At 39.3% G+C, this 16073-nt stretch overlaps 1 protein-coding gene across 4 annotated transcripts in view; it reads right to left on the bottom strand.

The window, feature by feature from the left end:
* The window catches only part of Mpped2 (metallophosphoesterase domain containing 2), a 168386-nt gene that overhangs the window by 119130 nt on the left and 33183 nt on the right, over positions 1 to 16073 (bottom strand). For all 4 annotated transcript variants that reach the window (XM_047515765.1, XM_047515767.1, XM_047515766.1 and 1 more), the window contains exon 3: positions 2172 to 2353. In XM_047515765.1, the coding sequence (XP_047371721.1) occupies positions 2172 to 2353 (182 nt within the window). The remainder of the gene's footprint in view (positions 1 to 2171; positions 2354 to 16073) is intronic.

Genomic DNA, 16073 nt, shown 5'->3' with positions numbered 1-16073 from the left:
CATTCAGTTATTAATGGCCCACAAAAACTCACTAGCAACAATCATTTACTGATTAATCTGCACAACAATCCAGAAAGACAGGTAGTATTAATCCTTAGTTCTGCAGAGGGAAACCAAGGGGAAAAGTGGTGTACTCAGTTGCTCAAGGTCAGTGGCTAAACAAGATTATAACCAGGATCTGACTCGTCTCCTGTTTCTGTGAACACTTCCCACAATGCAGCTCCCTTCCTCCAAGAAAGGAACTCTCCACCAAGCTCCTCAATATCTGTGTTGAGATTCAGATGTCATAGAATAGCTTGAAATTCCCCAAATAATTGTAACTATGAAGAGTTCACAGTGAAAGGTGGCTAAAATGACGAGGTAATTGTCCTTGAAAGCAAATTTTACAGAGGCAAAAAATAAATAAATAAAAGTGAAAAGATAGGGATCAGAAACCCAACTCTGCCACAACTGGGAAAGTCACTTAACTTTTCTGTATCTCTGCACCACCTAAAAAGGAGGTGATTGTGCCAAATGGTATTTAAAATGTTGCTGTTTTAAGTAAGATTGAGCATAAAAGAACACAAATTATAAAAGCCCCAACATCCAATGCTGCCAAGATTGTGGTAAAACCGTTACATTCACTTCACTGCAGCAAAATGCACAGCTACGGTGCTCTTGGAAAGCAAAATGCCAAAAGCATAAAGAACCACAGGAATTTCATATCCTTTGACTTAGATATTTACCTCAGACATAATGTTTTATCCTAAGAAATAAAGTCAATGGGAGCAAAAAAGACATATACACATGAAAATGCACACTTCAGTACCAGTTACCAGAGGAAAAACTGATATCAATGTAAAATGTTCATTTTTGTAGAAATGTCATACTGTTAAGGTATAGCAAACAAAATGAAGGTCACACTGCTATTAAAAAGGATAAATAAGAAAATTATATAAAACCATTTAAAATCTTACCAACGCTATTAAATGAAAATAGCCAAAAATAAAAGATATGTATTCTGACTCAACTGTATATAAATTGGATTGATCTGTAAGATCACATGAAAAACCAAAATAATTACGTTATTAATTAGGTTTGTTTATTTTTTAAAATACTTTAACCATTTTTAAAGAATATTATTTTTCATTTAATGCATATATTTTATCATTTAATCAAGCATTTAAAAACTTCTCAAACCTTGCTCTAGGTTGATGGAAAACAACAATTTAATGTTTTTGCGTAAATTTCCTTAATAATTTTTATTGCCTGACATATTACTCATGACATTAATTTTTCCAGAGTAATGTCTGCTTTTTACTTTATAATTCCTTAATGACTTTAGAGATTCTAAACTCTCAGAATACTGTACTTTCTTACTCTTCCTTCACCTAAGAGAATTCTTATAAAAATCACGTTTTTTTTATTTTTTAATAGATCCAGGGATTGGACCCCAGCCCTGGCGCATGCTAAGCATGTGCTCTACCACTGAGCAACACCCCAGCTTCAGCTCCATCTTCTAATGAAGGTATGAATAATCCCCAGACTATGTAATACTATTTGCAAAGTACCTGACTTAGGACCCAATATTTTTCAGAACCCCCAACCTGTGGGTGCCTTTCCACCGTTATAGGGAAGTTTCATATTTTAAGTTTTGGGGGTTTTACAGCAGGATGTAATTTTTTTCAGGGATCCCAGGCACCCTCCAGGACACTTAGAAAAGTTGCTCCAAAATAGCACTGTGCTGTAGCAACTTCACTTCATATAATGACTATTACATCCTCTTCCGTTTCTTAGAAATGTTCTCTGACTACTAGGTCATTTGTACATCTTTGATCCTAATATCTGGGAAAGATTGCAGAGCCAGTGAATTAAAAATATGATTCTAGGTCTCGTGTGTGCCAACGCATACCCTCATTAAAGCAGAATGAGTGAGACGGGATCGGTTTCAAAGCTTCCCATCCCTTTGCCCCAGAGCCGCTGAGGCCAGGCACTGAAAGGATGCACAGTAAAATTAAATATCTAAAAATTCATCTTTAATTAACAGGATTGGATTAAAGCTAGACACCACTGCATATCATACGAGAAATGGCTGAGCTGGCTTCCAAGTGCTCTAATTCAATTAGGACGCAGTGAGTGACACTCGGACGGGAAAGGTTAATTGGGGCCGCCAGAACGCAATCATTCCTTACCTAACCAGTCATTAAACTTCTTAACCTCTGAGGGCAGTCCCAGCTCGGTGAAATCGCCTGTGTGGAGAAGGATGTCCCCATAAGGCATCTGGATACCATCTGTTCTGGAGTGTGTGTCTGAGATGCAGACAAACCGCGTGTGGCCCGCTGGTTTTGGAGTGTCATATGGGATGGGGTCGACCCTAAAGTAGACATAACAGATCCCATAACAGTTAAACATATTAGAACCCTGGCAATTGTCATCGCACATACATATCGACTGTCATCCGTGAACACACCCAAACCAACCGATGCACAGGCAAAAGGACCCGCTGTAACAAGGGACGTTTTGGGGCATGAAGGAGACAACATCCCTCAACCACAACCCCACCAGACAAATTCAAAAAGTCTTACTTACCTGGTAGGAAAATTAAAAGGAAAGAATATCTTACCTGGAGAATCAGAAATAACCCAGGAAATTGATAGAGTGATTAATAGTGAAGTTTGGGGATATTGAACCCCAACTGAGGAAGCAAAATTATGCTATTTTTCTCTCATCATGCTTCAATTGATCCCAATACTCATTAGGAGATGGCTAACTAATTTATTCCTTCTTAAACATGCATAACTTAAGCAATGAACTAATTTACAGAGAGCAGTCTGCACATGCTCTGCCAACTGAGATGTGGAGAGACAGCACTTACATTTAATTTCCTTTCCACAACCATTCAACACCTGTACCTTTCTGTTTTTGCTAAGAGAGTCACAAATCAAATTGTGGAGAGGGAAATTGATGCCAAATAACAGGGCTTTAAAAAAAAAAAAAAACCTGGATGTTAAAAGAACTTTGTCAAGCTCATCTTTATACCATGAATTATCCGCTGTCCCAGTTATACCTCAGGTTACAAGTGCCTTGGGCAGATTCTATTTAGTACAAATAGTACGCCTTTTAATGGGTATGTATGTATCTACATATACATTAATATATGTATGGTTTTAGAGACCTAAGCACTGTGAAATTACACCAGGGCATAAGAATCAAAAGGCAAAGTGATCAACCCGCAGCAAAGAAAATGAAACAGAACATTCTCATTTAATTGAGTGTAACAAAGTGTACTAAATAAACTTGGTAAAGAAATGCAAATGTGACTCTTGGAGCATACAGTTTTAATTATTTAAGAGGTTGGTAGCAGAGTTAAGAATGTTTTAACTATATTAACTCTCCACTGACAGCTTCCTTTAATTTCTCTGTAGGAATGTCTGCTTACTTTTGGATTATGGGTGAAAAGCAGCAGTTATAAATGCAAAGAGAAGGTCACAAGAGAAGCAAATATGCAATGCGTAGATTAGAGAGTAAAATGTTAAGTAAGGAACAATATTTCATATCACAGCCGCACCCTTGATAGTTAGCATGCAGCAGAGAACACACTGAAAACTCCAAGCAAGACTCCAATACATAGTGGCTCTAGAGACTCTTGTGTTGTTGTTCAGTACTAGGGATAAAACCCAGGACCTCACACAAACTAGGCAAGCACTCTACTACTGAGCTACACCCCATCCCTTTTCATTTTACTTTTAGAGATGGGTCTTGCTAAGTTGCCCAAGCTGGCCTTGAACTTGTAATCCTCCTGCCTCAGCCTCCTCCATAGCGGGAATTACTGACATGCACCACCATACCTAACCTCCTTTTTTTTTTTTGAAGAAATAATAAGTTTTAAGAATGGCAGTTTCAGTGAGGAAATAAAGACCCGGGAATACAACCTAGACGGTCTCACGTTGTTTCAATGGTGAATCTTTTATTTTTATTTTATTTTTGTAATAGAAGAAGGAAATTAAGGAAGAAAGGACAAGGAAAAGAACAGAAGGAAGAAGAAGCTGTGAAGGGTTACCAGAGAGTTTAACTTTTACAAAAAAATTAATATTTTTTTCTGTAAAAGTTATAAATTAATATGGTGTTACCATGGAGAAACTTCACTAACCCTTGGAGACCTCACTGGTAACCCAAAGTCCTTCCAAATTATATTCAATGCTGTTTTTATACGTATCGATGTTCGGTGTCTTCCTTTCTGTCACTGAGACTAGATTATACTCCATCTCAGTGCTTCCAATCTAACCGATAACACCTGACTTCTAAAAGTAGTTTCCCCAGAGAATAAATGACCCTTCCCTGACACAGCTGACTGTCACCCAGTACCAAAAGTCAAGATGCTTACTGGAATGGGTTGCCAGCATTCACACTTAATCCACAATATTTGAAAGGAAGTTCAATAATCAACCACACAACCAACAAACGTAAATAAATTCAATATGATGTGTGCGTGGACATGTGTATCATTATTTTCCAGTTTTCCTTCTAATGGTAATTCATAGACACAACCCCCAATTCTCCCCTTCTGTCATTGGGCTAAACTACTGGCATAGCTGCTGCATCAAAGTCCTTGGGAGTCCATCCCAATTTATTGGAGGGACAACACTGTCATCATTTGAACTTGTTATATAAAAAATGGCAGAGATGAAATCTCAGAGTAGTTTTGATTTGCATTTCTCTAATTGCTAGAGATGTTGAACATTTTTTCACATATTTGTTGATCGATTATATTTCTTCTGTGAAGTGTCTGTTCAGTTCCTTAGCCTGTTTACTGATTGGGTTAATTGTTTTTTTATGTACATAGATGACTACATGACCAGTGTGATTCTACATCATGTACAACTAGAAGAATGAGAAGTTGTACTCCATTTATAGATGATGTGTCAAAATGCATCCTATTATCACGTATAACTAATTAGAAAAACAAAAAAGGATCCCCCCAGAGCTGGAGTTGTGGCTTAGTCATAGAGCACTTGCCTAGCATGTGTGAGGTACTGGGTTCGATTCTCAGCACCACATATAAATAAATAAATAAAATAACCATCCATCAACATCTAAAAAAATTTTGAAAAAAAGGATCCCCCCACCCAAAAAAAAAAGTGGCTGAGATATAAGCCCTTCAGGTGAACAGGCCCTTACTCTATGCCTCTACCCATGTTGGAGCAGCCAGCCATCCCATGGTATGGGACTTGTCTGCCACCTTGGCTCCATACTGGGCAGTAAGCTTCCTGAGACTCTGGGGAACACCAGTCAGGTATTCAATCCCTTTAACCTCCTTCACCATCCTCCCACCTGCTCCAGAGAAACGTTTAAACATCCAGCTGAATTAACACTTAAATAAAGTCCAAGCAACTTAAAAGTAGGGGTCAGGAAAAAGGAGGCAAGTGCTTCTTCTCAGCTTTGAGCTGGAATGACATGATGAGTCCAAAGTAACCAGCAGGGCAAGCTTTGGCTGTCCCATCCACATGACCAACATGAGGCCATCAAAGAAAATTCCAGGTAGGGAAATGGGGGGAGTGGGGAGCATAAACATGCAACCCCGAATGTACACAGAAGCCCTGACCCGGGAACACTGACGCCCTTTGTTCTTCACAGGACTAAGTGCAAAGCAAGAGATGGTTCAGAAGACAAGACAGCGCAGCACACCAGAGCCCCGCTGCAGGACAGCAAGGCAAATATCACCTGGGGTCATCGGAAGGAAGGCATTTCCTCCCACAGACACTCAGAGCTGAAAATAAGACGTCTGGTGGAGTGGGCGAGTTGCAATGGAGGTAATTAAAGTTGAGACAACCCCAGGGAAACGACTACTCCCAAATTGGGCATTTGATAAACATCTTGAAAAGACGAGTCAAGACAGCCAGACATTTTCACTGTAAGAGCGTGTCCAAGAGAGACCCTGACGCTGCAGGGAGATCCACCTTTTCACATTGTGGGGAGACCCTCACACTCCATTTTCCTCCTTAGTTAACAACTTTGCCGCTTCCTGTTTATGCTGCTGACTTCGCAGATGACCTAACATTTCCCCCAAGGCATCATGTCAAATATCCGAGCAAGTGAATATCTTACCCAGGCAATCTAACCCCCAGAGCCAGATTCAAATATCAGAGTGAGATTTGCACGTCTGTTTGAGGACACCCAGGGGAAAACAAGATGACATGGGAAGATGAGAAGAAAACACGGCGTTATAAAATCCCAGAGCAGGAGAAAAACCTCACAGGGCATCTGGTTCAACACTTTATATGATGCTTGAATTTCCTCTACCCCTTCCTTGCCTAATGGATATAAATTTTCATTTCAAGGTTTCCAAAGAAAGGGAGAGAGATCCCAAGCCCACTCCCCTCCCACAGCAGGATCCGTTCTGGGTTCTGATAGCTCTACTCGCTGGAGAGTTGCTATTCCAAATTCAGCACCTCTAGGAAAACAGCATGGCCCAAAGACTTGGCCTAGAGCCTGAATTGTTGAGTAACTATTCTGGCTGAGTCATTTGCTTTGGGCAAATTCATTAATTCCTTTGAGCTTCCTTTTTCTCATCTGTAAAATGGGAATACCTAATTTTCTACATTGCTATGAGGATATGAACTGTCAAGTACAGGACCTGACAAAGAACACATGTTCCAAAAACAGAGACATAGAAAAACAAGGGTAAAGGGTGTTCGACTATAGAGTCAGACTGCCAGGGTCTGAATCCCACTGTACACCAGTGTGACATCAGGTGGTTCAGCCCCAGTGCCTTGATCCCCACATCAGCATAATGAAAGCAGTGCCTATCTCCTAGGAGTGCTGTTAGGGTGAAAAAGGAAATGCTCTCACAGCACCGGAGACAGAGTCTGACACACGACACACAGCTGGCATTCAATCAGTGTTAGTATTTATTTATTCATTTATTTATTTATATACTATTAGCAAATCACATTATTTTTAATTTAGAATTTTTTCGGTGCTGGGGATCGAACCCAGGGCCTTGTGCTTGCAAGACAAGCACTCTACCAACTGAGCTATCTCCCCAGCCCTCAAATCACATTATTGATACAGATATCAGGGCTAGATGTGGAGCTCAGTGGTAGAAGACTTGCTTAGCCTACTTAAGGCCCTGGGTTCAAATCCCCAGCACAGAAAAAAAAGTGTGTGTGTGTGTGTGTGTGTGTGCGCGTGCGCGCGCGCACATATACATACATAAATATATCAGAGAAATAGAAAATTTTAAAAGTTCTGCACTCTGAAATAACAAGAGTAAAAGATTCTAGGACTTTTTCCATGTGACATTTCTTCAAATATTTGGAAGTATCTACAGTGATCCCCTGAAATCTTCTCTACTCCATTTAAGCAGCCGGTTTCCTTTTCCTTGTGTGGTATGGTATCCGCTGCCCTCAGCAACCTGATGATCTCCTCCTAGATACAAACCCACCAGTCAGAACCTCTCCATTTGCATTGTCAGAATTCATGGCCTGTGTGAATTCATTGACCAATGAACCATTCATCAAAGACAAATGCTAAACCAGGCCACGGAGAGGTGACAGTGCTGGATTCGCAGATTTTCCTAGGGGAGGCCCAAGCGACCATCTTAAACTGTTTTCTAATTAACTCTCAGAGTTTTGTGCCAAGTCTCAAATCTTGTTCTTGATGCTTGATCATCAAATGGTTATGTATCTCACTGCACATTCAAACAAAGAAACCATTCCCATTTATTCAGTCTTGACACATTACCCATAAAAATATATATTACTATTTCCATTATGGAGTCCTCTTCTGACCATGTCTAGTATTTTTTTCAATAACCAATTCATTCAGTGTCATTGATAGATTTTCAGAGAAACTGTTATCATATGGTTTCCAGTATCATGGAGTTCTTCTTGAGGCCATATGTTTAGTAAAACTCTTTGTGCACACAATTAACCTGTAATTCCATGTGAGAAATAAAGTATTAACCTTACCGAACACTTTAACAGGATTTCAATGTATTTAGCATCTCCTATTCCTCTTTAAAACCCCAATGTTGTGCTTATGTGTTCCACTGACTTTATCTATAAAAGTCTTCCAGTGTTACATTAAAGTTTTCATTCTTATCAGGAAATTTAGATAGTATGAAAGCGAAAATTCTATTTGTGATGTTAAACCATCAAACCTAAACATACTCTGATAAGACAAATGCAAAACCTGTAAGCACAACAATGAATAAATAAACACCAGGCTTAACAGAATCATAGAATTTTTATACTGGAAGGGAGCTTATCTAATCTTGTGCTTTACTTCTTTGAATATCATCTTCGTGATCATTGGCTTACTCACTTGTAATATGACTTAATTTTAGTTAAGTGTGTTATAATTTTACACAAGTATTTTTCATCTATGCAGTTACAAATTGGGCATGTTGATTTCATTTTTCTACTACACATTAAAATAAATACATAAGTATTAAAATGTTGTTTAAGGTCTATCTACTTTAAAGTATCCTGCCTAACATCAAAGATACATATTCCACACTTTGCAAACTGATTGGGTTTAAAATGACTCACTTTAACATAAGAAATCCGAGCTGGAACTAGAACTCAGGTTTCCTAACTTCTGATGCACTTCTCTTTCCACCCGCTTACATATGAAAGCTAAAATGTTTCTGCACTTGGAGAATAAAAATGATTTTAACAATAACAAAGTGCCAGAAAAATCAATCCCCTAAACTCTGGTTGGGAGATCATTAATAACTAGAGATACTGCTCAAAATGACTCAAAATAATTCACTGACAAATTTTCCAAGGTTTCCAAGTTTTTCCTGTAATGAACCCATTTCTCATGTAAGTTATGGAGTCCTCTAAACTCTAAAAAAAAAAAATGCATATTACATTTCATTGAGGAAGTGAACAATATAAAAGTATGATTTTTAAAACACTGGTGAAGATGTTATGTATTTGTCATTTGCAGAGATGTCAAGCCACAAGTGCAAAGCAACTGTTCCCAAATCTGTTTTCCAAACAGGTCTCTAACAAGGGACTACTTTTCCTGACAGATATGCCTTCTCATCTGGTTGTGGAGTCCAGGGACTTTTGTGCTCTTTCGACATTTATCATCAATCAGCAGTGTGACCCTGGGCAAGTCACTTCCCTTCTTATAGCCTTTGTTCCTCAACTACTGAAAGAGGGGCAAAACTAATGATCCCAAAGCTCCATGATTAACCACACGATTTACATACTGCCCATTCACTGGTGAGAGACTTTAGAAACAATTTAGTTTGTGAAGTCTCTTAAAACATGTCTTTTTGCTTTTGTAATTTTTTTTCCTGCTTTCCCAGACAGTGCAAAGGTAAATGCAGTCAGATCCATCCACATATAATCAGAGTTAGTATTCCTTTTATAATGAGAAGTAGAATTGCAATTTAGGTCTGTAGACAGTTTCCAGATATACCTAGTGCAAAAGGGAACAAAAAAGTCAGAATTTCAGATACCACACAAAACCAAAATGAAAGAATGTGTGACTTAACTTCGGCATGTCAGAAATGGGGCTGTTCTTATTTTCCTAAAACTACAAGCTGATGAAATTCTTGTGGCTTAGCTGCCATGCTCCAGGACAGTCCCGGTGCTGAAACACAGTAAGCACAGCAGAACCAGATGTACAAATATATTCACATTTGTACCAAGGGCACTGCTTTCCTTTAACTGCTGAGCTGCTGTATCAACACTGTTCTATCACCAACTAATTATAGCTAACAAAGCCCACTGCACGGAGTGTGTGGCTCCTCTATTTTTTCCGAGTACAAAAGTACAGTGCCGACATTCAATGAATATTAAGTGGTAACGATTTAATTCTTTGAGCACTGCATGCAATATGAATTTACCATCCTCCCAGTGCCATTTGAGGTGTTTCCGTACCCATCAGGCAAGCTTCCGTGTCAGACACTAAAAGTCCCTCGACTGCCATATTGTTGGGTTATAAAGAACCCACCAGAGATACACTGTCCAGGGTTAAATGTTTCTCTCCTCTGTCATGACAACCATGTTAATCAGCTTAAAATTCTGGGTAATGGCCCTGCATTGGAGAAAAGGCGGCACACGTACTGTCACGAGTGCTCATTATTCCACACATCCAAATGATCAGGCAGTTGGTTAACCATTTCTTATGCACCTACCTATGTGCTGAGTTCTGTGGTCAGTGCTGGGAGGACAAAGAAGCAACAAGCATGGCTCCTTCGAGGATTCTGTCTGCAATGATTTGTTAATTGTTCAAAACATGCTTATTAACAACTGGTAATGATGCAGTCATTTAGTTATTTCACAAACATTTACTGAGCACCTTCTACGGTCCATGGATTACGTTAGGTGCTGGGAAAAGAGCTATAGGCAAGTCTGAGATGGTCCATGTGATATGTAAATAGATGATTTTTGGAACAATGTACGAAGTGTTGTAATCAATAATATTCAAGACGCTGTAGGGTAAAGGAGAAAATACCAGACATAGCCTGTGAGCCAGGGAAGCCAGGGAACGTTACAGTGGGCACAGAACACAAGACAGCAGGTCAATTTCAAATGAGTGGAACAATGAATCAACAATCCTGGAGCCTCAGAAAGAAAGCTCATGAGAAGGCCTGCATCTGGGACTTGGAATAGAAACAAGCATGGGCCTTAGGAAAACAGAAAGAAAAGGTCTGTCCAGGCCACACAGAATTTAGCCTGTGTGGAGACTTTCTGGATGTGACTGGAGCAAAGTCCTTACGACAGAGAGCAGAAGTCTTGAAAGGCTGGTACAAATGGAGGCTAACTCTGAGAGAGCCAGACGGCAGGGCCTGAACCACATCTGGAGGCCATAGGAAACACCTTCCTCCCCTACCCCCCTAAGAGGTGAGCAGGGACACAATGACAGCTAACTTTTAGAAAACTAATGTGGCTCCATGAAGGATGGGGGTGGAGTGGAGAGCACTGGAGGAAAGGCTGGCTCAGAACTGATCGCAAAAAAACCTAGGCATGAAGCCAAGCCCAACCCAAAAGAAAAGAGAAATGAAAGAACATGAAGGAAAGGCAGTGGGCAACCAAAGCCATCACAACAGGAACGTTACCATAATCATGCATGTGTAGTCTGTAAAGGAGGACTGAAGGAACAGTCAGAAATGAATCACAACATCCGACACTATTAAGTTCACTGTAGCTCTAATTTGTGCTCATTTTTGTCACCTATCTGGACACTAACATGGAATTTTTCTTAAAGAAAACAACAGTAATGATAATGATAATGGCCGCAGGTAGATTCTGTCATTTTCCCATCTTACACACAAGAACACTGAGGTTCAGATTAAGCAATATGGCAAAGGCACCGGGTTAGCAAGTGGCTCTGCCCTGTCTGACTGCTCAGCCTAGGCTTTTATCTTCCACTTGCACAACACACACATCTAAGAGCAGACTCTGTCCTAAGGGAGGACACACAGTTTTAAATCCACTTCAGGAACAAAAGGTGGGTTGTTTCTGACTCATCTTCACCTAGCTGTCCAGTAGAAAGAACCTCAAGGGACATCAAAAACACCAATAATTCTTTTTTTTTTTTTATGTTGCAGGGAGAGAAGAGTACGAGAATGTTAGCTCTAACTGACTTGCGCAAATAAGATTTTTTTGTACTCAAAGTCTGCAAAAATGGGACTAAATTCTGTCTTTCTCTACCTTTCCAACTCATCAAAGCCAAGTTTTCCAAGGCTTAATGGCTCACAAGTAGTCGTTAATGGGCTTCATTGCTTAATTAATTGTGCTTAGCACAAGTGCAAGGAACTTCATATTTGCATGGTTAATGGACCTTTTTAAAAGTATGTGGTCATTTCAGTTGGTCTTAATGGTCTGTATTTTTTTTTCCAACTTTTGGATTGAGTGTATATACTCACTTTCACAGAATCAGTCACGATTAAGGCAAAAAGACCATTTTATCTAAGTATGGAACATCATTTAAGTATGCTGCATAACATCATTTAAGTATGTTGTATAAATACGCAACTTAACATGGTTGTACCATTTGATGGCCTTTCCAAATTTATCCAATACAATACATTTTAGACAGTATTTGTTTCTCTGGATATTGTTATGCAGTGATAAAAAATACTTTATCCTATATTATCCTATTTCATTCTGTATCATTATCCCTTAGGTGATCCACTAACTAGCCATAAAAGTTGCATGAATCTCACACAACTGAAGAACCCATGGAAAACTCTCTTCCCACTCTGGAAATAAATACTACCTTGGTAGAATATTTCATAGCTTGTGCTTCCCCATTGAGTATCACAGGATTGGCATATCCAAGTTCTGGACATGATGGGTGACTTGCCCATGACCACTTGGCTAGTATGTGTCTGAGAAGAGAATGAGGCATAGATCTGACTGCAATTCCAGTGGTCACTTTACTTGTAACAACAGCACAGGGAGATAACACCTACCATACTGTGCTATAGTTTCTGGTTAGCACTGGCCAAACTCTGCCTGAGTTTTCCTGGTGAATGACAGTGGCAAGGTCTACCAACAGGTGTAACTGGTAATTAGTCCTCCTCCCCAAGCTTTTGAATTAGCCACTTTATTCATTGAGTCCACTGATCACAGACCTCAGTCCAGAGGAAAAAAATCCCACTCAATGTCTGATTTTGTAACATTTCACTAGAACACAACCACTCTCATTGGTTTAAATATTGTCTGTGACTGCTTTCAAGATACTCCAGCAGAGTGAAGAGTTGCAACAAACACTATATGGCCTGCAAAGCCTAAAGTATTTACTACCTAGAACTTGAGAGTGTACATCACAGGAAAAAAAAATTGGTGAATACCCCAAAAATCAGTGAGATCTGGGAGTTTAGATAAGGTCTTCACAGGGGAAAGGGGAGGAGGACGTGGGCAACCTAGGGGACGGTGAATGGCTTTTAGGAAAAGAGGAAGGGGCCCTTGGGAAAACAGATAGGAGGAGAGTAGCTTACGACAAGTTTGTCTGCAGGTGTTGTTAACTTCTGGTCTCCTCTCCTGTGGTAAGAGCCAATTTTCCTTGTTGGTCAAACTCCCGGGAGGAAACTGAGGACAACTGAGTGCTTTTTGCAGGATCTGTCTTTAGGCAGATAAAGGGAGTTCGGAGAGATCCTCTCCCTGCATTTGACATTTTTTTAAGTGACTCAGCTCAAAGTAATCAATATACCAAAGTGGCATATTTTGGGTTGGTATGTCCAGAACTCTTTCAATGGAAGAAAGTTTGTTCGCTCCTGATTTAGTGCCTCAAGGAACACTTATTAAACCACAACTTTTGTCAGGCACCTTATAGCTACTCTATTTACAAACAATAATACTTAATATTTAGCAGTGTGTATCTACTGCTACATTTCTCTCAAAATCTCTGTGCGATGTGTGTGTGTGTGTGTGTGTGTGTGTGTGTGTGCGCGTGTGCGTGCTTTTTTTATATTATTCTCCAAACTTTGCTTACAGTCACACAATAAGATTGAGAGTTTGAATGTGGATCTTGCCTGTCTAAACCATGAGCCTGTGTCCTTTGCTATACAATACTGTTTCTTAGAGGTATAGGGGAAAATTTAAGCCTTTAGAGTAGGCATCCTTTTAATGCAGTTCTGGAGCCTCTAGGGATTGACTGATCCCACAGGGATATAGGCCTTACTCTTAGGCCTACTTTATAATCTGTAGATAACTAAAAGCAATGAAAATTCTTGTCTGTAGAGGCAAATAAATTCTGTCCAATGGATGCTTCCACCCTTGTTCTGCATCTATTTGTAAATTCATTTCAACATTATTATATTCCATGTAAATTTTTGGCTCTCCTAGGAAGTTTTAACAAATTTCTTGCTTCCATCATTCCTTAAGAAGTTAAGTAAAATTTAGGACAAGTGCTCATTTTACATCTGTATGACAGTCATTTTTTAAAGATGATCATTTTACATAGGTACCAAGATGCCGTTTTTACCATCTTGAATCACATTTTCATTTGAGAATGCATACATACCAAAGTGCAATCAATAAAACTAGAAAGTACATATGCCTATGTACATATGGGGGTGGGGAATGAGAAGGAACACAGTGATTAAAAGGTCCTCGTTAATGGATTCATGTTACTACCACAGGAGTAGGCTCTTGAGAGAGAATCTGTCATAAAAGCAAGTCTGGCCCTCTCTTGCTCTTTCTCCCTTTCCCATCCTCTTGCCTTCAGCTTTATGATGTCACAACAAGAAGGCCCTCACCAGACACAGACACCTTGATATTGAACTTCCTAGCCTCCATATCTGTGAGAAATAATTTTTTTAATAAATAACCCAGCTTGTGGTATTTTGCTAAAAAAACAACAAAATGATCTAAGATATGCATATAAAGGGCCCAATGCACAAATCAAGTGCTCTAAGTTTGAGCCATCATTTTTGAGATTATTCTATGAGAAAATCAATGAAAGGAATTAGTTCTATTTGGGGATGGAAAAGTCCTCAAAAAAAAAAAGAGTATATATTTTAACCAGGTCTTAAAAGTTGAGTAGTTCTCCAAGTAGAGAGTTAGAATAATGTCATTCCACATAAAAGGAACAATAAATTTCAAGAGTGTGAGAGAGAGATGAAAAGGTCAGGGAAGGTGAGTCATAGGGCCAAATTTACAAAGAAGACAATTTCCCAGTGGCACTGCATATTTGTAAGATGACCTGAATTTTCCTAAATTTGTTAAAGTGTGTACCTCTCTACTTCCCTGATGTATAAGGATTACTAAAGTCAAATAGGAATTATCCAGATATAAATCTTCACAAAATCTGGACACCAAATCAACATGACTGCACTTATGACCACTCACCCAGTTCAGGAACTAATGGTTATTTTATCCCAAACGTTTTAAGCAACAAAAAAGTATTAACCAAGAATGACAGAGTCCAAAGTATGAAACATATTTTATACAAAATTTTATACAACATACTTTAATGGTTAGCTTACTTTAAATGCATTGTGTGTACACAGGCACACACACATACAGCCCTATACACACATGAAAATAACACACAAATCCAATTCTATCCCATTCTAATCCTGAACAGATCTGCTTTCTTTCTGTACCTGGTTGTATGTCATTTCAACATTGTATTGATCTCACAATGGTTCACATTGAAATTACCCCTGTTTTACCTCAAATTCATCATTTTTTGGATGCTTTGGATAATTCCAGTTCTGTGTCAACATCTGCTAAAGTTTACTAGAAAGTCTTCATCTACCTCTGTGCGTACTCCCACAGTTTTTCCTTTTCAGTCCTTCATACACTTATGCAAATGCTAAAGGGTAGCAGAGCCTCTATCTTCAAGTGTGCAAAGTGCAAAAATGCTTATTATAGAGACCCACAAGTCTTCTAAGACAAAAACGTTAGCTCTCTCCTTCTGCTCAACCAATGATGGATAAGACGAAAAGGAGGTTAGTCTACTTCAGCGTTGTAGAAAGAACATAACTTCGTCAAAAAATCTTCTTAAAAAAAAAAAAAAAAAAAAAAAAAACCCTTACTGGGTACTACCTGTGCCTTGCTATCAGATATCATCCTAACCCCAGTCTCCAGAGGTTCCGCTGTGTGATCCTTTCAAGCTCTCTTCCTCCTAAGAGGTGAGCACGTGACTGCCGTCATCCATAAAAGTTGAAGTGAGTGTACTTAGCTAAAGGGCATTGCAATAATTTTTCTCTTCCACGTGAGAAAGTTAGCCTTGAAAATTCTCTGGCTCTCTGCCTGTTTTTAAATCATCTTTTGGGGATGGGTAGCTAAGGGGGCATGTTAAGTTCAAATCTGTCCCCTTCCCACGTCTCTATCAACTGCTGTTTTAAAAAGTAATACTAAAATCATGGAAGCCTCCATGAAGCTTTCAGATTAATTTTCAAAACAGTGCCAAAGACTCAGCATTTCAATGTGCAATGCCCCCAAAGGGCCACAGTAGGAAAGCAGTCCTAGCTGTTAGATTAAATCTGATTGGCTTTGGTGCTATAATTTGGAGACAATGTGATCTAGGGTGAAGAGAACTGAGACACAGTCCCTGAAAAGATTCATAAACCCCAAGTACAAATCAGCCTCTGGTTGTATCTTTCTCACCCCTGCTGT

Source organism: Sciurus carolinensis, chromosome 11, assembly GCF_902686445.1.
Source record: "Sciurus carolinensis chromosome 11, mSciCar1.2, whole genome shotgun sequence".
NCBI lineage: Eukaryota > Metazoa > Chordata > Mammalia > Rodentia > Sciuridae > Sciurus > Sciurus carolinensis.
This window is presented reverse-complemented; position numbering and strand designations above follow the sequence as displayed.